Source organism: Podarcis erhardii, assembly GCF_964252035.2.
Source record: "Podarcis erhardii genome assembly, chromosome: 3".
NCBI classification, from domain to species: domain Eukaryota; kingdom Metazoa; phylum Chordata; class Lepidosauria; order Squamata; family Lacertidae; genus Podarcis; species Podarcis erhardii.
Genome location: NC_138507.1, coordinates 83,248,723 through 83,272,868, shown reverse-complemented (window position 1 = coordinate 83,272,868; position 24,146 = coordinate 83,248,723). Strand labels below are relative to the sequence as shown.

Sequence of the window (24,146 nt, the reverse complement as noted above, 5' to 3'; positions counted from 1 at the left end):
CCATTTAAGTTAGGACATACCTTGATTCTGGGTTCTTCCTTGTACAGCTTGAACCTGCCCTAAAATATGCATTAAAACAGAAAATGTTATTTGCAGTTCCCAAAACTATTTTTAAAAGACATTTCTTTTTAAAAGTGATAATTTTATAGCTGCAGGAGGTAAGAGACTCTTGTCCTAATCCTTTAGTTTTTAACATAGAAGCACACAGGTCATCTAGTCTAACCGCTTGCAATGTCAGAATCTTTTGCCCAACGTGAGACTCAAACCCATAATAGTAATAATAGTAATAGTAATAGTAATAGTAATAGTAATAGTAATAGTAATAGTAGTAGTAGTAATAATAATAATAATAATAATAATAATAATAATAATAATAATTTATTTCTACCCGACCCATCTGGCTGGCTTTCCCCAGCCACTCTGGGCGGCTTCCAACAAAAGATTAAAAATACATTAAAACATCAATCATTCTAAATTTCCCTAAACAGGGCTGCCTTCAGATGTCTTCTAAATGTCATATAGTTGTTTATCTCTTTGACATCTGGTGGGAGGGCATTCCACAGGGCGGGTGCCACTACCGAGAAGGCCCTCTGCCTGGTTCCCTGTAACTTCACTTCTCGTAGTGAGGGAGCTGCCAGAAGGCCCTCGGCGCTGGACCTCAGTGTCCAGGTAGAACGATGGGGGTGGAGACACTCCTTCAGGTATACTGGGCTGAGGCTGTTTAGGGCAGGCATAGGCAAACTTGGCCCTCCAGATGTTTTGGGACTACAATTCCCACCATCCCTGACCACTGGTCCTGTTAGCTAGGAATCATGGGAGTTGTAGTCCCAAAACATCTGGAGGGCTGAGTTTGCCTATGCCTGGTTTAAGGCTTTAAAGGTCAGCATCAACACTTTGAATTGTGCTCAGAACCCATAACCCTGAGATTAAGATTCTCAGGCTCTACCAACTGAGATTAAATATAGGATTTATGAAACAATAATTACAGAGAGATATATATTACTTAGCAGGAATGGGGAACTTGTGCCCCTCTAGATGTTTGACTCCAACTCCCATCAGTCTCAGCAAGTGTGGCTTAGTAGGAGCTGGAGTCCAACAGCACATGGAAGTCCAAAAACGTTCCCCACCCCTGTTATGTGGAGATGGGTCTAGTCACAAGAAAGATTCAAACTAGTTGAACAGTCATTATCTTTTTCCAGGGAACCTTGGGAACTGTAGTTCTATGGCATGGATGGAAGGTATGGAGAACATCTTACAAAACAGGGATAACTGAAGCTACTTTTTCCTTAAGCTACTTTTTCCTTAGTGAAAGAGATAAAACAATGACCATTTAAACACATTCCCATGGTGTATAATCAGACATAAGCCCACTGATTTCCCTGGGCTTCCTAGGATTGCAGTCGTGATATGACAATGCACTGCCTCTGTACTTACTTGATGCTACAGCTGCTACTGAGGAGTAAGCTGGATGGACGTTGCTAGAACCTAATAATAATAATAATAATTTATTATTTATACCCCGCCCATCTAGCTGGGTTTCCCCAGCCACTCTGTATGGCTTCCAACAAAATATTAAAATACAATACTCTGTTAAACATTAAATCTTCCCTAAACAGTTCCCTAAGAACAAACCAGAGAACCCCTCACTATAGCAAATGGAAAAGGAGAAAAATCAGTATGCAAAACAGAGAATGAGGCGATGGAAAACAAATGGCCAAAGTGCACTGTTCTGTGAAGATGATGATCCTTCTTTAAATTGTAAGAGTAAGAGCAGAGGATGGGGAGGGGGTGAACATCAATGCAGGAACTACAGCAGCAAGACCCATTACCAGAGCCAGAGGGACCCCTATCCCCATGAATACAGAAGCTCTGAGGTGTAGGGAGCAGCGGGAGTGGCACTCTAGGAGGCTGAGACAGGTAAGGGCCCACAGTCCAGCTCCCTACTTGACCAGGTGGGGCTAACTAGCTCTGGGAGGACGGGGTGTGATTCCTCAGCTGAAGTAGGCTTGGAGCAGGTGAGGGTCACGTGCCTCATCAAGCCCAGATGCTGCAATCAGCATGGAAATTACAAAAGGGAAGCAGAGCTGAGGGGCTGTTTTTTCTCAGCTGCCCATGTTGATGGGCCTTGATTTGGGTGTTTCTGGACCGCCACAGGACTGAGCTTCAGGTTTGACTCTGTATTGTATCCCGACTACTGGACTTTGGACTTGGCTTGACCATGAACCTTGTTTCCTGACCTTTGGATTTTGGACTTTGGTTGTGTGAACTGACCCTCAGGCATTGAACTTGGCATACTGACTTGCTGCCTGGTATGGCCACCCAACTGTCGACTAAACTGATATCCCATCCTACAGAATCAGGTAAATTATAAATCCAATCCTTTGCAGCCTTTGCTTGACTTCAGAGTTTTATGAATTCACAACCTGGCTTGAACACATGCCAGAGTCTTCCTTTTGAATTTAGCTGTGCTGAGATTTTACTTGTCACACTATAAGTGACAGCTTGGGGAGGCCTAACTAGACCCACAGGTTGAAATTTCTTCACTCCTGTTATAGCACAAACACATTGTTAAGCCACTATGACCTCTGCCATTTTGCTCACCTATGTCCCTGACTTTGTGAATCGCAACTGGAGGCTTTGTAGCTACACCAGTAGTTGCCTGGATAGTGATGGTTGTCGTGACTGTAGTTGGGATTGTTGCTGGCTTTGGAGTTGTGCTGACCAATTCGATTGTCCTGATAGCCGCTTTTGCTGTTGTAAATGCACCTTGTGTGGTTTGTAGTGGCACTGCAGTTGTCTGATACTCTTTCCGTTGGGAACCTCCTATATTAGTATAGAAATATAGTGAATTAATATCAAAGAAAATGCTATCTGCTATTTGCAGAGATGCAAAACTATAGGTGCTGTGAATTTAGTGTCAGCCGCACATTCCTTTGGGGTGCTTGTGTGTGGTGGTTGCTACCAGCTTTATTGGACACTTGGCATGGTGTTGCTGAGTCTCATATGGCAGCTTTTGCTCCCAGTCCCTATAAGCTCTGAGAGGGGAATACGGCCTCTTAATAACTCTCAGCGCACTTAACAAATTTGAGGACTCTGGATTCTTTGGGGAAAACCATGACTACTTAAAGCAGTAAGATGTATAGTATAGGTGGAGCTATATATGGAAGAACACAACCAAAACACACACACACACACACACACACACACACACACACACACACACACTCCCAGCAGAAAATCTTACACTTGCCTTTAACAGGTGTGTTTGAGGAAGATGAATATTCAAGTGTTGATGGGTACTGCACACCTTTTTTGGGTTTGCCCTCTGTGGAAAACAAACAAAGAAACAAAAACAAACAAGAAAAGCCAAATTGGGGAGAGTACATGACCTTGCAATAAAGCAAACACATTTAATCCAGTAGATCTACAGCACATATCTAACACAGTATAAGATATACCTATTTAGCATAATATAAGTTCTTAAATCAGCCATCAGGTAATCAGACCTTTGCAATTTCCCCCAGGGCTTTCAATTATTCACCGCAAGATCTGCCACACCAGCTGCTCTGTGGTACAAAAGAACATGTGGGTGGCCTAGTACCTTTTATGCTTTAATATTAAAGAACAAGCAACTTCACATTGCTTTGCCATCCATGTCTCATGAGGTGGTGGTGGTGGTTGTTTGCAAGGGTAACATAACAAAACTCATTCCACTGAACTAACCAAGATTTATGTCATGGATGCAAGTAAAACACTACCTCACACAAAAAAAACCATGTCTCTAGGTGGTTCCCCTTATTTACCACATACATAATTTTTAATCAAGTTCCATTTCATTACAGATTGTTTTTAGAGCCCATGATTTACCATGATAATAGTGAAAGAATTCAATGTATGTGTAAGCTACATTTGAGTTCACATTTAAACCACATATGGGAGATCGTGACAGTTATAGTCTGGTACAAACTATAAACCTTTCATTGTGCCACATCATGTGTTACCTCTTGACATTTCCCACATCAAACTACATTATAAAGCAACATTTTTAGAAACGGTAAATGTTTTTAACATTTACAGTGGTAAGTAAATGTCTTAAGAACTTTTATAGCAACAAGCAATCATATGCCAGACCTAGCCAGACATGTAGATGTGTTTAAATCACTATTTTTAATTTTAACTATTTTTAAATATCTGTTTTAACTGAATTTGATCTTACAATTTTAATTTTTCATGTATAATGCTTAGATGTTTTACTGCAATCAAGTGGTATGTAAATTTTGATAGGTAAATAAATAAATAAAATATACCCAATAGGAGTAAATCCCACTGAACTCAATGTGGCTTACATCTGAGTAGGCATGTATAGGACTGCACTATCAAGCTCCTTAATTTCAGTGGGCTTAAATATACACAACTCTGAAATTCAGGCTGATGTGTGATAAAACTGCAACATGCCCAAGACTAAGCATGTAATTAATCAGAGGGAGTGAATTAGATTGGCTTGCCATGTAGCATCTACTCTTTGGTTTTTCGTTTTAACCCTAAATGTGTAAATACATTTAAAAAAAAAAATTGGCAATATAGTTAGTTTTGATCATTTTTCAAATGAATACTTTAATTGCTGCATGGAAAACTAAGATGAATATAATGTCCATAACTTCCCCAAAGACATCCAGAACAGATTGTGTTACTTTAGCAGGAAGCTCTCATTGATCTGAATGAAGTCATTCATTTGCACATAAGCCAGCACATTTCAATACTCTGAAAGTGAGTACCAGCCAATTTGCATACCTCCTAGTGTGCTCATCATTTGAATCCTGTGAACTTGCCTCTCTTCTTCACGCTTCACAATATCCTGCTTTCTAGCTTGGCTTCCTAGCCCTAATTCTTTGTTTTTCTATGGGTCTTTGTACAGATCCTGATTGGCCAAGCTGGCAAATCCCACACTCCTAATTGTTTGCTAAGTGGAAACACGCTGCCAGTATGGTTTTTGTTTTAAACTTTGAAATGCCACTATTTTTGGCTTGTAGACAACGAGCTCAGTTGCAATGGATGTGGCTCAACTGCTCAAGCTTAGCTTGGCTTGCTATTTAGATGTCACTCACAGATGACTTATTGCAATTTTTGTATTTGCAGTGGGAATTACTGAGTAGAGGGGAAGAATTTCAAGTGATTCAGACTGGTTTCAATCTCTGGCTTGTCTGAATTACTTGAAAGAATACCCCAAAGCAAAATTATTCCAGATAACCCCTGCAGACTTAAACCACATCTGAATTATACATTTAAAATGTTATTATATCACTGATAACAGTCATGACTGCCCCCAAACAATCCTGGGGGACTATAGTTAAGGATGCTGAGACTTTCCCATCATAGAACTATGTTTCCAGAATGGTTGTGTATCAACGTTTCAGTATCAATAATCAGATCATCTGATTTTTAGTTTTCAAAGTATGGCAGTGCCAAAAACAAAGAGATTAGCCATAAAAATACCTGAAACAATGAAGGACTCCCGCCACCGTGGTAAAGACAACGATCGGATGCCATTGGAGAAACTACCCTTGTAGCCAGATTGTCCAGCAACCTTTTGAACCAGGATTTTCCCTCCAGACTTGTCAATTATACCACTGCAAAAATAAGGCATTCAGTTCAGAAACACCCTAGAATGCTGAATGGCTTTTGAATGGCAAGCCTAACCCACACAGGTTCAAAATTCCAGGTGCCTTACACATTTTCTCCAGACTCCCCTCAGAACTGGACTTGTTCTAACCCAGCAGATAGTTTTGTGTGTGTGTGTGTGTGTGTGTGTGTGTGTGTGTGTGCGCGCGCGCTTTCTGGTGCTCATTAACTCCACAGTGCAGCGCTAAAGCCTACTTTATAATTACAGGACTAAGGATAATTCTTAGGTGGAATGTACCTAGTCTAAACCTCTGATGTGAATCACTTCCACGTGCTTAATCTACCCTGATGCGCAAGAAAAAGATTTCAGAGTTTCATATTAAGATCAACGAGTTCTACCCACAGCACATACCGACCAACCAAGGCCCAAACATGGAATCCATCACTGCGGCTCCATTGTTTGAGTGGCTCCTGTGATGTTTGCCAATGCACCTCCTTCCACCAACAGTAGTTTACATGGGGCTGCTTCTGAAGGCAGTTTAGAAACTTCAGCTGGTGCAGAATCCAGCAGGTTGCTCAGCGCAGCAAGACAATTTGAATATATTACAACAATCCTGGTCTGCCTGCACTAGTAGCCAGTTAGCTTCCAAGCTCAATTCAAAGTGCTGGATTTGACCTATAAAATCTTAAATGGCTCAGGACCACAATACCTCAAGGACCACCCTGCCCCCCCCCCCCCAATATGAACAGAGCCAGAACCTGTAATCTTCATCTGAGGCCATTCTATGTAAGGCTCCTCCATGAGGTCCAGAGGGTGACAACACAAGAACCACCCTTTTCTGGAGTGGCTTCCCTCTTCTGGAATGCTCCCCCCAGGGGTGTTCACCCGGTGCCTTCGTTACATATCTTTAGGCATCAAGCAAAAATATTTTTCTATAACCAGACCTTTGCCTGATTAAACAATCTATGGCCTTTTAAATGTGTTTATTGGAACATGGTTTGATTTTGCTTTTTCATTTGGTTTGTGTTGATATTTTGTAATTTTATGTTGTGAACTGCCCTGGATAAAGGGCGGTATACAAATGTAAATAATAAATAATAATAATAATAATAATAATAGTTTTGCATTTAAACTTTTCCAGTTTTACAGAAATTCCTCTTAAAATAACAAATGAGATAAACTGATGAAAGGTAAAGGTAAAGCTAAAGTTTGTCTGAAGGAGAAGCAAGACTGATGTTCATGCCAGTATTCAACCTAAAGGTATGCACAGCTTTTGTGAGAAAACCAAGCTCATCCTGCGGCTGTGAGCTCTCTACAGAGTGCTTGCTGTTACCCCAAAAAGGTTATTAGCCCAAAATAAATGTGCTGCAATATATACCTGGTTAGCTATCAAGTGCAGCAAAGTTAAAGGGAGAGAAGGGATTATTAGTTTTAAGCGACTGCGGAACTACTAAGCTTGTAGAATTATTTGCTCACACCTTGTGAGTTTCTACCACTGAAGCAACAATCATATTTCCCTGTGGTTCTGTGCGCTGTCTTAGATTGAAGGGCAACCCTGCTGACCTGTGAATAGCAGCGCCACATATACTGGAAAAAGAAGCATAGATATCGGTGCCATAAACACGATATTTGACATCCTGACATCCAGAGGGACACTTAGCGATAAATTCAGGGTTGATGATCTTTGCAGCTTTGATGTCACAGTCGATCTGAGGAACATCTGTGAAGGCACAAATGGAATGTTATTTTTAATATTGGTGCTCTTGGTAGCATTGAAACCATGCAATTAACACAGAAGTGTTATGTCAGCAGCTGCTTGTTCATATACACTTAATGCCATTTTTGTTTTTAGTACTCAAGTGGTGTACATTTTTAGGCAAAGAAGAGTAAGTCAGGATTGTGGAGTAGATGGCCCTTTGTCCTGATCAAGCAGCACTTTTCTTCAGTTTTGGTAACTTGCTTTAAGCGGAAGAGATCTGGTATGCCCGCAAGATGTGTCGTGAATACCACACATGAAGCCTCTCCCTATTCTCACACAGGGTTGAGGTTGAAAGCTCCCATCTTCCATCAGTCAGGTGCACTGCTTTTTTCACTTACATAGTTTGGACTTTTTCTTCTTTGTGGCTTCTTTGGTGGCATAGATACAAGTCAGCAAAAGAGCTGAAACAGAGCAAGTTGGACAATGTGAGGGAAGCAGACATTTGCAGCATCAGTTTGCATGACATTGAATGTTTTCTGGAATGTACAGTGCAATCCTATGCATGTGTACTCAGAGATTAGCTTCCCTTAGTTCCATGCTGCTTACTCCCAGGTTGTGTGCTTATAACGGGTAGCCAACATGATGTCCTCCAGAAATCCTTGAACCCCAACTTCCATCATTTTGGCACTGCAGCCAAAATTCAGGGGTGATAGGAGTTGCAGTCCCATCATTCCAATAACCCTGATGTATAGGACTGCAGCCTCCTGTTGTTTATACCAGTTTTAAAATTCTCCAAATGAAACATCAGTACTGTTATAATCTACCTTTGTTACTCCAAACCTTGTATATCAATTATCTTAGATTTTAAACCCTTTTGGAGGCAGTGGCTCATCTGTCTTTTCTGATGGAATTGGTGTAATCCAACCTGAATCTGTGGGGTAGGGTGGGCTATATATAAGCAAGCAAGCAAACAAACAAAGCAGAGATGGTAAAATATGAAAGTATGTCCCTTATTTGGTTACTTACCAAATATTGTTGCAATTGTTGTTATTGACTTCATGATGAGAGTCTTGGAATTTTAATCAGGTTCACTGTAAAGTAAAAAAATAATAATCCAATACTTCCTCACTAAGTTTAAAAATCTCATTTTCTTACCATTCATCTGTGGTTTGGTTTATCATTCTTTGAGTAGATTAAGGTTATCTTTCTTGAAGTCTTTTCAGAGTACCCTAGTTCCTTCCAATGTTTGCTTATTTATTTTTAAAACTGACATGTTTATCAGAGGGACGTGGTTTTTTAAATTATTTTTCATTGAATGGATATGATACATGCTGTTTTTTAAACATAATGTTTTCTTTTTGTTGAATTTAAAGACTAAATAATAGTAGCAGCAGCATCAACATTCTAAGGTTGAAGTCAGTGGTGAATGCTTTTTGGAAGGACATAGGTGTGGGAGAAACACAACCAGTGTGTAATTCTACCTAGAGAACTATACAACCATTCCCAAACCATGTGTAGATAAATCCTGGGACCCAACAAAAGGCATTTTTTACCTCCTTACTTGCTTCATGTTGCTTCTATCACACCAGAGTATCAGTATTGGCACCCAAACAGAAACCATACCTCGTAGAAGAGAGGCTTTTGTGGAGATTTTGACCTATTGTAGCGGATTTGGGGCACTCTGAAGATGTGTGACAGGACAGGAGTTCTGATTCATAGCATTGATGACCCACAAGCCCACTTGGCTGAAACTGCCCTAAAACCTGGAAAGGTGGTCACTTTGAACACACTGATCACACAATCAGATATCTCTTTGAAAAGAGATTTTATTTTTAAAGCAACCGTCTTTTCCTTCTTTTGAAGAATAATATTGGAAAAGTTTTAACATTTAAAAGAAAATAGATCTTTTGAAACCACACCTAAGCCACACCTAAGCTTCCTTTTAAATTATGTTATTGATAGTCTGACTTTTAGAATGCCCTTTGAAGGAGCTGGAAGATTAAAGAGCTTCTACCAGTGGATTGTTTAATCTCACAAGCAGTTTGACCATAGCTAATCTTATGTTTTTAAATGGAAGTGCTGGTTTTCAGTATTTGATTTCCACCTGTGGATTACATGTGCAAACAGAAATTCTTTATGGGCATGATGTGATTATCTAGGCAATGTAAGCGGTTTACTGTCACTAATCTTCAGGAGTAAGTTTGCCCAATCTTTTTTACAGATGCAGATGTTTTCCTTCTCTCTCTCTCTCTCTCTCTCTCTCTCTCTCTCTCTCTCTCTCCTGGTGATAAAGCTGCTTCAGTAATAGCATAATAAACAGTAGGGCACTATGGTCATTTTAAAAATAGTTGGAGGAAGTGGCTTATTGGAAACACTCTCAGATTTGCATGCAGGGCTGGAAGTTAAATATAGTTTTATATGGGATTCAGAGAATGCCTAGTATGGGAATAGGTGATTGAGAGGTAGATTGACATATGTTTTGATTACAGCAGACCTGCACAGCTAGTGATACAGCCACAACTTCCACACTGTAGTCTGCCAGGCGCTTGATAATTTCTGTTTTTGCAGTCCCAAGAGGTTTGCCAAGCATGAATGATTGGCTGCAGTCAGTTTAGAGGGTCACAAGATGTGATATTGGAGCCTTTATACCTGTGTGGGTCTTATATGGCTTAGGCAGAACAAAATGTGCAAACATTTAAGATGAGCAGTTTCCTTTAGTTGGAACTATACTAAATGGTGCTGAAACAGTACAATAAAGGAAAAGCCCACCAAGACAGAGGAGATTTGTTTAACACTTGAACAAGACAAAAGTCCCTCTGATTCCAAAAAGGAAAATTAGGCAATTATGGCTTGCAAACTATACAGCCTGCCAGTCCGAGCATCTTTCTAGGAAAGACAAATGGTTAAATGATTAGGGCGGCCACTGAATCTATGACATGGGGGCATTTACCAGTGCTGTTGTGACAATGGACCCCTTTGCTGGTGCAAGGAAATAAGTCACTCTTTTGGATCCCATTTCTCAGTGCTGTGGCTTACCGTTGGGCATAATCTCATAAGACACATTAGAGACCCAGACCGTTGGGCATAATCTCATAAGACACCTTAGAGACTCAATGGTTGATTTGGCATGCGTTTTTGTAGGCTCAGAGAGCCAAGAAATTATCAGGATTGTTGATTCAGTTACAGCTTGGCCAGAGAAGGTGGCTTAGTGTGTCAAATTTCATAGCCTATAAAATTGGAATGGCAAAAGAAAATACACCATTCAAGCAAGGTGTGAGTTTTCAGCTGAACTTTCAGTTGCAAGGTTTGAAAGTGTGCAGCTGCTGAATAATTAGTTGGTCCATTAAAAAGGTATACATTTGCCTGCTGTATAGATCCCATTTTGGGGGACCTGCATGGCTATAAACAACTCGATCGCCTGCCTCTTAGAAGTTAGTCCTACACATCTGCTTCCAAGGTAGAGAAAAGCAGTTGCCAGACGTAGTTTTGTATCTGTGAATATAAGCAATGCTCAGCCTATAAAAGAAGAAAAGATGGGAACAAAGTAGAACACACACATATCACTAGTAAATATTAAACATTAGTATAGCAAGCTTGCATTTTGCAAGCAAGGATTGCATGCTGCTGGCTACTACTTGGAGGGGTTCCCTCAATTCAAGTTGCAGGGTTGCAGTGCTTCCTGCTTTAGCCAGTACTGCCCTCTATCTTAAGGGCTGTCAGAAGACAGTCTTCTATTTGAAGGCATCCTCTGTTTCAGGCGTGGTCCCTCCAGATGTTGTGGACTACAGTTCCCATAAGTTGCACCAAGCATGACCAATAGCCAGGGATGATGGAGCTGTAGCCAAAAATACCTGGAAGGTATGAAGTTGGCTACCCTTAGATGAAACCTTTGCATGACTATTGCTTGTGTGGTTAGTCTGTCCTTTGCCTTATCACACTGTTGAGGACTGCTAAATGACACCAGTATTCCATCCTTAATCATGGTGCACTGACTGAAGCTGAATCGGCTCCAGCCTGGGCTGCACATGAAAAGAGCCCTTGTTAAAGCACTGCCATGGAAGTGTCACAAACACTCATTCAGAGTGTCAGCTGTTTTCAAGCGTTGCCCTGAGCATGGGCTCTGCTATAGGATTTCATAGGAACACCTGACACTGAACTTATGGCTCCACATAGCAAAGTTCTAAATGGCGGAAATGTGAAATCTCCTTAGGATGATTAACTCCTCCTCCAGCCCCTGCAGGCATTCAGCTTACATCCCAACTGGCCGACACCTGTGGAATGTTTATACTTTTATTCAAGCATCACTCACACACCTCCATTCATTATACACATCATAGGAACTTAATAATAATAATAATAAATTTTATTTATATCCCGCCCTCCCCAGCCGAAGCCGGGCTCAGGGCGGCTAACAACACTAACTTGCATGCTTCCAATAATTCTCTCGCCTAGGTAGTCAGGAGGGGAAGTGTACATTAATTCGAAGCAGTTAAATGACTAGTCTGCCATGCGTTCAGAATACAAAATCCATGAGGTTTTATTATTTGATATATTTTTTTTGCACAGTTTTCCTTTGATCCCGCAAACTACCTCACTACTCCTTTTCATTTGCATATAAAATATTTTAAGGTTGCTCTTGCAACTATCCTGTGTGGTATGATTCCCATTTTACAAATGGGGAACTGAGGAAGAGGGAGAGTAATTAGCTTTGGGTCACACAATGTATCCACTCACTCTGCTTCCCCCAAGTATTCTAGGAATGGGAGTCCATGAGAACAGTGCTTAGAATACATGACTAGAGAGGTACACAACTACAGGTCCCAGAGTTTCATGGGAGAAGGAAGAATGATTAAACCAGTTAAAGAGCTGTTCAGGCCACAGTTCTGGGATGTACATTTTAAGGACATTGACCAGCTGAAGAGGGAGGGGTGATTGGGATGGTATTATTATTTATTTATTTATTTATTTATTTATTTAGACCCCGCCCATCTGGCTGGATTTCCCCAGCCACTCTGGCGGCTTCCAGCAAAACACTAAAATACAATAACCTATTAAACATTTAAAGCTTCCCTAAACACGGCTGCCTTCAGATGTCTTCTAAAAGTTTGGTAGTTATTTTTCTCTTTGACATCTGGTGGGAGGGCGTTCCACAGGGCAGGTGCCACTACCGAGAAGGCCCTCTGCCTGGTTCCCTGTAACTTGGCTTCTCGCAGTGAGGGAGCCGCCAGAAGGCCCTTGGCGCTGGACCTCAGTGTCCGGGAAGAACGATAGAGTTGGAGATGCTCCTTCAGGTATACTGGACCGAGGCTGTTTAGGGCTTTAAAGGTCAGCACCAACACTTTGAATTGTGCTCAGAAACGTACTGGGAGCCAGTGTAGGTCTTTCAAGACCGATGTTATATGGTCTTGGCGGCCGCTCCCAGTCACCAGTTTAGCTGCCGCATTCTGGATTAGTTGTAGTTTCTGGGTCACCTTCAAAGATAGCCCCACATAGAGCGCATTGCTGTAGTCCAAGCGGGAGATACCAGAGCATGCACCACTCTGGCGAGACAGTCTGCGGGCATGTAGGGTCTCAGCCTGCGTACCAGATGGAGCTGATAAACAGCTGCCCTGGACACAGAATTGACCTGCACCTCTATGGACAGCTGTGAGTCCAAAATGACTCCCAGCCTGCGCACCTAGTCCTTCAGGGGCACAGTTACCCCATTCAGGACCAGGGAGTCCTCCACACCCACCTGCCTCCTGTCCCCCAAAAACAGTACTTCTGTCTTGTCAGGATTCAACCTCAATCTGTTAGCCGCCATCCATCCTCCAACCGCCTCCAGGCACTCACACAGGACCTTCACCGCCTTCACTGGTTCTGATTTGAAAGAGAGGTAGAGCTGGGTATCATCCACATACTGATGAACACCCAGCCCAAAGGATCTGGAAGTCACATCCTATGAGAAATCATTGAAGGAGTTGGATATGTTTAGCCTGGGGAAAGAGAAGATTAAGGGTAGATGATGGCTGTCTTCAAATAACTGAAGGGCTGGAGCAGGCTTGCTCTCTGTTGTTCCAGGACTAATGGGTGGAAATTGCAGGGATGCAGCTTTCAACTGATTGTATCCATTCTATGATTCTAAGTGTATGATACAGACATGTCCAATGGATCCATTGCAAATGTATTGCTTTAACTTGAGGGCAACTCTAGCCCTACTCAGGGGTTTCTCTGCTCATAGGACGAGGGGGACTCCCCAGTAGTTCTGCCACTTCTCCCACATCCTAGTCCACAGTCCCACCACTATACAGGAAAATGTCTGTATTGGGGACCCTGTTGTATTATCCATTGTGATTTAGAACCATACACAATTTGGGCTCTGCATTGCACAGGAAAACTCTTCAAATGCATTGGATTCTCTACTGCAGACCCATTTGCCCTTCAATTCGCGGAGGGTGGTAAGGCAAGGTGGTGGAAGTACAACAGAAGGGTTGGATCTCACTAACCCAGCCCCACTGTTCTGTCATGTGATTCTCGCCATGCAAGGGGAACACCTGTCTCGGGCTTCCGTTTTCATTGGCTGAAATCTAAAATGTCACATTTCTAACTGTTTTCGCTCAAAAGGCAGTATAGAAAGGCACCAAATACAGAAATGAATGTATAGTTATTAGATTTATCTCTGGCCATGAAAGAAAGCAAAGCCTTGTACCTGCATTGTACTTTCTTGCAACCTAGGAACGATTTTGCAGTGCCAGCTTTCCCCTGAAGGTACATATTTAGTCTATGGGAGCAAAGAATTCACGTCTAAGACTTTTTGCTCCTTGGAAAAAAAGAAAACACCCCAGGGTTGATTTTATGAATTTTTCTTACATGTCCGCACAGAGCTTGACATCCTTCTGAAGAGAAGGGCTTAAGAGCAGAATTTCATACAACTCTGTGTTGTTTATACAGTCTCCCCTCGGTAGAGCTAATCATACACTATAATTGTCTCTAACTGGCTGAAGCAAAATGATCTCTGTCTGGGTTCACCTGTTTTGTGCTAAATTCAGATTTATTAATAGAGCATCTTCCATGAACCAGGATGATGTGATATTTGCTCATACTTGTTGCATATGCATCCAGTTAGATGGATGAACATGAAGCTAGGGAGGCTCCCATCTAGGATGTGCCTCAGGCTTTATGGGGCCCTAAGAAGCAGCTGGTAGTGAGGGGAGAAGCTGAACAGAGGCCGGGAACAACAAGCTGCTCTTCAGAAATGGCTCTGGATCAGCAGCTATGTCCAGATAACACAGAATGGTGGGATGGTACAAGGGCCTATGTATTGGTGTGAAAAAAATAGGAAAGGAAATCCTCTTCCTCAGTGCTATTTTTCTAGAAAAAGAGTGCTGGATCTCACCCTGAGGACCTCCCTGGTTCAGTTCCAGCTGGGGAAAAAATGCCCTGCTCCTCCTCATCTCCTGTACCACTTCCATCTGTTTTCCTTCTCTTTTGTTCTGGAAATGTCTGGCAGCCATTTTGGAAACATCCTCGCTGCTGATTCATAGAATGGCACTGTCGTTCAGTCAGCTGTGGCCACATGAAACTCTGGGACCTGTAGTTGTGTACCTCTCTAGTCATGTATTCTAAGCACTGTTCCCATAGTCTCCCATTCCTAGAAAACTTGGGGGAAGCAGAGTGAGTGGATGCATTGTGTGACCCAAGGCCAATTATTCTCTCTCTGCCTCAGTTCCCCTAAACATTTTTTAGAAAAAAAGCACCACTCGAGGAATTGCAGCTCTGTGAAGGGAATAAAGGTCTCCTAACAATTCTCAGCACTCTACCAGACTACAGATCCCAGGGTTCTTTGTGGGAAACCATGCACAGAGTTGTACTATAGGGATACTTGAACAATGAACAGCATGGGCAGGAATCAAGTCAAACAGGTTCTTTCTCTGGTCCCTTAAAACTCCTAGATAATTTATCACTGCAAACATGGGTGCAAACTAATAATTAGGATGGCAAGGTAGAAATGGGAATTGCCATGGAGCCAGGACTGGATCTTTCTAAAAACTACAAGCAACTACATTAATCATTTATATGGATGTATATAAAGCCAGGATGTATAACTAGTCCGGTTAATGATTTGAAGCAGGCTATCATTAAAAATATATGAATAAATGTGGCTTTATGCCATAATCAAGTTCTCGATCTCCCTGCCCTCTACATTCACACCTTTAGTTAGTTAATTTTTACTGTAATGTTTTTTATGGCCTTTAAGCATCTGCCTAAAACAAAAAGCAGGCTTTTGAACATTTAGCTGTACTTCCATTTTTTCAGAACTTTTTAAAAATCACAGCTTGTAGTATGACATTGATTTGGAATGGGCTCTTTAACTGATGTAGGGGTGCAAGTCCCCCGCTCTGGGATCCCACAGCTAATTCTCCCCTGGTCTCCTCGCTGGCCCAAATAGGACTAATTTAGCCAGCTAGCCCTGGTGATCATCTAATGTTTATTGGATGGATTCCCCCCTTAAATTGATTTTTGAATTCTGAATTTATTGTTATTCTTGTTTTATACTGTATTTTATGCTGTTTTTCGTTGCATCAATTAAGTGTTTTAAATTTGTTGTTAGCCTCCCTGAGCCTGGTTTTCTGAACTGGGAAGGGCGGGGTATAAATAAAAATTTATTTGTTTATTTATTTGTTGCTGATTCCCAGAGATTTTGGTCACCTGTCATATTCCTTTACATCAGAGTGCAAAGGGCTGAGCCATCTCAGTTAAATAACAGTTTGCTGACTATAGATCCATGACGTCACAGGGTGTGATGCAGGAAGCCTGAGTCAATTGGGAGGTGCTGAAAAAAAGAATCCACAGGATAGAAGCAGGGCTGCCCCTGCCAATTGAGGTGGATGCCTCAGGCAGCAGGTGCTGGGGGGCAGGCAAGAGAGTGATGGTGATCAGTTAGAGGACAGAGCTGTGGGTGCCATGTGGCTTCCTTGCTACCACCCCAAGCTAGCCTGCTGCTGCCCTCACTGGGTGCTTTGCCACTGTGTCAGACTGGTGGTTTTCTGTACTTTATCTCAGGCAGCAAAATGTTATGGACTGACCCTCGGGAGATGTCAACTATTTTGTAAAAAGCTAAGTGAATACTGAATAGTCTATAAACTGGGGCATTGACAGATAGATTAGGGTATCAGTTTCTGATGTTTCTGTTTAAAGAGTCAGGCATACTTTTATATATTTGGCCCTTCTCTCTCTCTCCCCCTACCCCCTGGCACACCACCAATCAGATTTCATGACAGCTTTCTAGCCTCCAGAAATAACATCACCTTCCCCTCTGCTTGGCATTTCTTCTAGCTGGCATGTGTGGGTGTCCGTGTTAAGCAAGAATTATATTCTTAATTTTTGTATATCATAAATGAGCACACAAGTGCTCTAGGAAATGGAAGAGCTCATGCTATCAATTGTATAACATGAGTTATTTACCCAAGGTGACTAACTGAGCCAGGAAAGGAAGCTTTCGTTCGTAATAGTGCTCTGGCTTACTAGATAATCTCTCTCTCTCTCTCTCTCTCTCTCTCTCTCTCTCTCTCTCTCTCTCTATATATATATATATATATATATAAACTTTCTCAACCTTCAGTTCAGGTTTGGTGGAAGGTCCTATGGGAGTGTGAGAACTCAGTGTTTACTAAATCCTCATCAAACAAAGCAGCAGACCCCCCTCTCCTGTCCACTGCCCTGGTAACGATACACAGCTCTCTCCATGTTGGTGGGATAATAACTGGCCACCTACACAGATGCCTGCTACACACTAGCTGGAATGTGGTAAGCTCAGCTGGTAACTGGCCAAACTGAAAAACTCAGCTCAGCAGCAGTTTTCACAACCATCCACCTGTGAAAAGGTTATGCCTCTCGCATTGAGAACTGTATCCCAGAAAACAAACAGCACATTCCAGCTATAGGAAGCATCAAGAAAGGGGTCGCAGGTGCTAGATATACATTGATTCCTGTAAAAACATCACATGATGAATGGGAAAGTTTCTTTGCCCATATATTTTTGACCAAAAATATAAAGCATCTAGATGTATGATATTAATAGCTCATTAGACTAACTGGATGCGAAATCAGACGAGTGGAATGCTTGCGCTTGGCGTTGCCAGTAACAATAAGTGAGCCTAATCTCCCAGCTATTGCTCCCACAAGTACCACATTTTTTCCAGTGGAATTTGTGTGGGAACAGCATATGTTGGATTGTGCCCAATATATTCAGCATTGTGCAAAAAAGACTCCTCAGTGGAAGTGTTAACAATCAGTGAAAATCTTGGGTTGTATTTATACCAAGGTGTGAACACGTCCTTTGAGGTTTCCAAAAAGTGCAGCATAGCTTACTTTTTGCAGGTTTGAAAATAACATTTAAGAAGCATTAAACATACCAAAAATAACCTTGAGGTTACATGGCGATTGCAGCCTAGGGAGCAAAAAGGGCAGTTCTAAGGTCTTCGTTTTAATAGCTTGTCTTGTGAATCTGCCACACTGTGAGGAAGGTTAATCTAAGAGACACTAACTGGCCAAGAGTCACCCAGCAAGTTTCATGGCTGGGTGTGTGTGTGTGTGGGTGTGTGGGTGTGTGTGGTTTGAGCCCTACTCTCCCAGTCCTTGTGCAACACTACTACACAACTATAGCTCTCAATAGTTATTGGTATCAGAAGTAAGGTATAGAAACAATCTGATAAATTGGATTAGTAAGTAATAGGTTCTGAATGCAACTGCAAACCATACATGGCATATTATTTTTAAAAATTCCATACCTGCCAATGTTTTGTTTGCAAGCATAATTGAACTGATTTTCAAGAGTAGGCATACGATGTGTCCTGGTGTCAACGTTGCATTGATATGTTTATATAGAAGACATCTGATGCACAGTTGAATGCAATATGGAGCATAAAAGCAGTCTGAAAATGTTAGGAACACATGATTTGAACTCGGTAACACTTCCAACATCTGAAAATGATATAGGCTTAATTTAAGATGGAGCTCATTGCTGCTGTGCTTATCCTTATGGCTTGTCTTTATGTGAAGAAATGATGGACAAAAGTGTAGCTTTGAGCAACCACAAGCCCTTACACATCTGAGATTAGGGTTGAATATGGACATTCATTGGCAGGTGTTAAGTTATGCCATTGTGCATGGAATAAATGTTAACATGGAAATCTGTTTGCCTGAAGCTCCCTTCCATATGGTGAGGAACATTCTATCACACCTATCTTTCTAATCAGGTAAAATTCTCATGATTGCTTGGCAAGGAGATGCAAGTGCTGGCACAAGTGCAATGTGTTAGATTACCCCATGCTAACTGTTTGCATTCGTCCCAGGGTTCTCTGGATGGAGGATACTCTCAGTGACTTAGTGCTATGTTGACTACATCCCAAGGCAGATTCCATATGCATCTACTACTGGCACCCCCAACCCAGTCTCACCAGCAGCCATTAGCATGAGACAATTCAAGATACTAGTCTATCCCCTCCAGGACCAAAGTTATTATTACATGTATTTGATAAGTTTTAGTTATTAAAAGTGTATACTGTGTAATTTGGTTAAAAATCTCAAGGCAGATTACATAAGAACAATAAAATACAGTTAGCAACAGTCAAAAAAGTCCTAAAAACCAGATTTTTTTAAAAAGCAAATAAACCTGAGCAGTGTACTGAACCAAAAAAGAGAGGTTAATTAAGTAATTAAATTAAAGAAGTTTAATTAATAAACTTAATGGAGTATTTTTAAAAAGTACCTTTATAGCCCAACTTGGCTTTTAAAGCACTGGCAGGTATGTCCAGAACCTGGCAAAACTGAAATTCGAAGCTGTTTTTGCCTGGCCCACCTCTCTTTGCAGACATTTCCAAGAGTTTGTAGCAAAATTTTGTACTTTTGCCTGGTAAAAAAATCTAAACCAGCCTTCCCCAACCTGGACCCCTCCATGATGGACCACAACTCCCATCGGAAGAACCAGAACAATCTTCCCATCTTCTTTGGTGAGGCTGCCACCAATATAATGGAGGAAGAGCAGCCAATGAGAGGGTGAGGTTCCCATTCCCCACCTTATAGCATGAAGGGACCTTCAGAAGGAAAGTTACTTTAATCCCAGCAAAATTTTGTACTTTAATCAGTACAAAAGAAATTGATCCACTTCAAGCCATTGATGAATGCAACTGGTGGCAAACTTTCCAAACACCAACAGCAATATTAAAGTGTGGCAATAATTGTCCAGGTGAAAGAGGAAAGTAAGGAGATAATCCCCCACTTCTCCAACAACTCTGAATAAGCTCAACGATAGTAGCGACTGACTGAAATGTTTGGTTTGGGCAGAGTTTTGATAAGCAGCAATGTGGTTCTCCCTCTGGCTGCTTCAAGCTGGCCAAACTCCTCATAGAGGGTTGGTGTTTTACTCTGCCACATCAGCCATGACCAGATCTCAGCAGCACTTGCAAATGGCAAAATCCCTACACGACTCTTCCCCTGCCCCATTTTTGACACCATGTCCTCCCAACCCTCATTTCAGCCCATCATCAGGGTGACATTAAATCATCTTGGTAGTGATGGTTCCTCCATTTGTTTCCTTTTATGCATGCTTTTTTTAAATAAATGCATTTCCCATTTTCTCCCAGAACCTTCACCTCTGTCAAGCAATTTGTCAGATCACATTAAAATGAAATGAGAAACAAGTCTGTTCAGAGTCTGGTAGCAATCCGCATTCAGAAAACAGCCCTGTGTTATGATGTTGTCTTTTGGGCAATTTCAGTAATAAAACTACCTTTATTTCCTTTCACCTAATTACTCACACACAAACACACACACCCCGCCCACCACCACACACACCAATAAGGATTGCGGGAACTCACTCTTTGTTTGATATACAAACACACTTTCTTTTAAAAAAATGTTTGTATCCATGGCATGGTGAAATGGAAGCTGGCTGATTCTGTTTGCTGTAAAATCCCTTTTGAAAATCTTGTGACATTGACTGAATTCCTTTTGGGGCAGTTTGACAAGCTAATGAATGATGGGATTTTAGCTGCTTTCTGATTTGCCAGTCTCTGAAGGATCTGTTTTGTTTTCTAATTAATGAAAGGCAGAAAGAAGGATAACTACCCAAGAACCCATCCCCAAAGTGTGATTTCTTTATCAATCCAAAAGTACTAGAATTACAAAAAATAAACAACCCCAACTTTTTTAAAAAAACCACACAAAAACCTTTCTTTCTCTGAATTTTCGCTTGGGGTGATCAGTACATGTTGCTACTGGCCTGACACAAATCACATTGCAGAGACTTATCAAGAATCCAATCTCCCTGGGAGAAGGTGAGCTGCTGTGACAGGCTTGATAATGCTATTCCTCTTTAAAGTTTTACTAGCATAGCAGCCATTCAACACAAAAGGATATTGGGGGCGGGGTGGGGAGCACAGGGGTGAAAGGAGAGGCAGAGAGATGATTCCAGTGCCTTACACACACACATTGCATTATCAACCCTCTTTTTCCACATAAATTTATATAACAACCAGTGAGACAATTGGAACCCCCAGCAAGGAGAAAAATATATCAGTGCCCCAAGTTAGCTCAATATTTGTGCAATTGTAAACTAGCGATGCTAGTTATTAAATACGGAAAGAAAGAAAGAAAAAGGAGAGGAATTCTACTTGAGAAAAGGAATATGGTTCTGAAAGCACTAAACAAATTACCGACAACTTACTTGGCTGTAAAAGTACTTAAATGATGGATTTATCAAAGCTTTGTAGACATTGTGTGCGTCTGTATGTGTATGTGTGCATGCACTTTGTGGGCATATCAATAATGCATAGAAATGATGATATTTGCATCACAATTTCATTTTAAAGACACTTCTTACCCTCAGGGCATCCCCCTAACATGCAAAGCATTGAATTATCCAAAATATAGAATTATGTGCTTGCTCTCTCCCTTCCAAAATTAGAGCCATAAATGAATCATACATAGGGAAACAATCAGTATTACCTTGCCGGAGGTGTGTGAATTTTTAAAGAGAAAACTCCTTGTCTCCAACCAGTATGCCTGGGTTATTTTTTTCCAAGATATTCTGCAGCACAAACTTCAGACAATATTATTCTAAAGAATCAGAAATGAGCAAGAAAAAAAAAATCCAGGGCACCTTTTTCCTTTCTCATCAAATATTCCCGTCAAGCTCCCAGTAGTTTGAAAGACACAGTAAACTCTCTCTCTCCCCACAAACACAGAGCTCCTTAGACTGATGTAGTTGCTGAATTAGGCGGTGCTCTTTTAAATTTCTTCTCCCTCCCACTTCCCCCCTCCTTTTCCTCTTGTGGGGATTTTTATATTGTGGAAACTAAATTGGCATGTGCTGTTTTATTCAGAGTGTCAAACCTTGAGGAAAAGTAAAACTCGCTTGTCTCTATTTTGGTTCTACTCAGGGTGCGTGCGTCCGTGTGTACATTTATTTTACCACTCCTGAAATCGATACTTTACAACCTCTTTGATAGGAGAGGGATTAACAAACAGAATACTGATTAGAATCTAATCATTTTAGCTCACTTGGTAGCACATGAGACTCTTAATCTCAGGGTTGTGGGTTTGAGCCCCACGTCGGGCAAAAAATTCCTGCATTGCAGAGAATTGGACTAGGTGATCCTTGTGGTTCCTTCGAACTCTACAATTCTGAGTCTATGAAATCATAAACAGAGTATGCACACAAGAAAGAACAGTTTTCTCAGATAAGTTAGACCTTCTTTGAACAGTTAATATAGACCCAATTGTAGAGTTAGCACCATTTCTTGGGTTGACATGAAGAGCAGCAATATATTATGAGGTATAAATTCACCTGTCTTATCTGCCTCATTAGATTCCATGGAGCTGTTCCACTTCCATTCACAAGGGCTCACAAGAGTGACTAGAAAAATGGTATCTGTGTATCTGAAGAAGTGTGCATGCACACGAAAGCTCATACCAAGAACTAACTTAGTTGGTCTTTAAGGTGCTACTGGAAGGAATTTTTTTATTTTGTTTTGACTATGGCAGACCAACACGGCTACCTATCTGTAACTAGAAAAATGGACTGTCATTTTTGCCAGGGATGCAGAACTATATGACCTCATGCCTGACTATTGGCCATGCTGTCTGTGACTGATGGGAGTTTAACAACAACATCTGGAGAGTGACAGGGTTCTTCATCCCTGTTCAGTGTCGTCTTCATGGTCTCTTGCAACGAGCAATAATAAGTCTTTGTGTTCAAGCTTAGAATCTAAAAGACATGGCACAAAAGGAAAGGTTATTGGTAAGGAGGAGGAAGAAAGCAAACTTGGACCCCAATTCTTACTTACAAAGTCATTAAAATTGCTCTGATCCATGGGGCTGGGGCAAGGCAAAGCTCAGCACCTTGGAGAGGTACCTAGGTGGGGGTTTCAGGACCACACTTAGTGATCCTGCAGCTCAGGCAGAGCATGCAAATTGTCTCAACATTGTCAAGGAGCAATGGACAGGGCTAGGAAAGGCTCCCTGCCACAAACTCTGGAGATCTGCTGCCAGTCAGTGTTGACAATGCTGAGCTGGATGGCCCATTGGTCTGACTCAGTAGAAAGGAGCTTCTGCTGCTCCTGTGTTCGTCTCATGTTCTTTGAAACTTACTTCAGTTCAAAAGACAGAAATCAGCAGCACCTTGTATGTAAAAGTTGCAAAACAATAACAGCTTTGCATAGTCCAGCTACAATGATGTTTGGGAAGGCCAGTGGCCGACAGAGATTATTATCACAGTGTGAGGAAGTGTCTGAGCAGATTGTGCTGCTTTCATGACAACATGTCTATAGCAAGAGGAACAGGCCTGCCCAGTTGTGACAGTGCTGCCTAACAGTAGCATAAGTACATGATAAGAGCCTGCTGGACCAGGCCAATGGCCCATGTAGTTCAACATCCTGGTCTCACAGTGGTCAACCAGATGCCTGGGGGAGACCAGCGAGCAGAACAGGGGACCAAGAGCCATCTCCGCTCCTGGGGTTTCCAGCAACTGGTATTTGGAAAAGCATTGCAGCCTCCAATCCCCTTATTAAAAATGATGGTGCCAATATAACTGGCTTTGAGGAAGTGAAAATGCATCTAGAGCATCAATTCAACACAGACCAGTCTAGTGTCACTTCTGTTGAGCTTCCTCTCTATCATTTCTGTTCCCTGTAGGAGCTGTTTGTGATGCGGCTAGGAAGTAGCAGCTGGCACATTCTTGCCTCTTCCCAGTCTACCGCACTCCATGGCTGCAGGAGTCAAATGTGACTCATTGGAACAAGAGTGACTTTGGAGTCCACCACTAAAGACTTGTTTGTTCTGGCTGACTCTTGGCGAAGGGGGCTAGGTCAGGAAACTGCAAGTCTTTCCCAACCCTACAATTGTACCAATCTCTCTCTCTCTCTCTCTCTCTCTCTCTCTCTCTCTCTGTGTGTGTGTGTGTGTATGTGTATGTGTATGTGTATGTGTATGTGTTTTTGGGTTGTTTTGCAGCCTCGAGCAATAATTGAGGATGGAGATTTATATGCTTAGACTCTGAGGCTTAAAGTATACTTAGCAAGTCGCCTCAACATGACTGCTACCATGGATGGTGTTTCTTGTTTAAAAATATAAGGGCTCTGCCAGAGTTCAGCAGCTGAGTATTCTGTTGATTTTGCAGGTTAAGTTTTGCACATGCTTAACAGTGCAGTTACATGCACATTTAGTCAAAAGTAAGTCCATATAATGGGACATCCTCTCAGGAAAGTTTGTAAGGCCGGTAGCCAAATCCCTCAAAATTTGGTTTAACTTGGACTGAAATGCTGTTTTGGTCAACAGATTTAGGTAAAA

The 24,146-nt window shown here is 41.6% G+C and overlaps 1 protein-coding gene across 3 annotated transcripts in view; it reads right to left on the bottom strand.

The window, feature by feature from the left end:
* The window catches only part of VIT (vitrin), a 39,703-nt gene extending 18,030 nt beyond the window's left edge, over positions 1-21,673 (bottom strand). For 2 of the 3 annotated variants that reach the window (XM_081857668.1, XM_081857670.1), the window contains exons 1-9: positions 21,306-21,673; positions 8,346-8,410; positions 7,718-7,780; positions 7,184-7,340; positions 5,494-5,627; positions 3,251-3,325; positions 2,602-2,823; positions 1,435-1,485; positions 21-59 (exon numbers count right to left, since the gene is read on the bottom strand). In XM_081857668.1, coding sequence (XP_081713794.1) covers positions 21-59; positions 1,435-1,485; positions 2,602-2,823; positions 3,251-3,325; positions 5,494-5,627; positions 7,184-7,340; positions 7,718-7,780; positions 8,346-8,379 — 775 coding nt within the window. In that variant the 5' untranslated portion in view covers positions 8,380-8,410; positions 21,306-21,673. The remainder of the gene's footprint in view (positions 1-20; positions 60-1,434; positions 1,486-2,601; positions 2,824-3,250; positions 3,326-5,493; positions 5,628-7,183; positions 7,341-7,717; positions 7,781-8,345; positions 8,411-21,305) is intronic. The other variant, XM_081857669.1, reaches the window with a different exon arrangement.
* Positions 21,674-24,146: the final 2,473 nt, after the last annotated feature.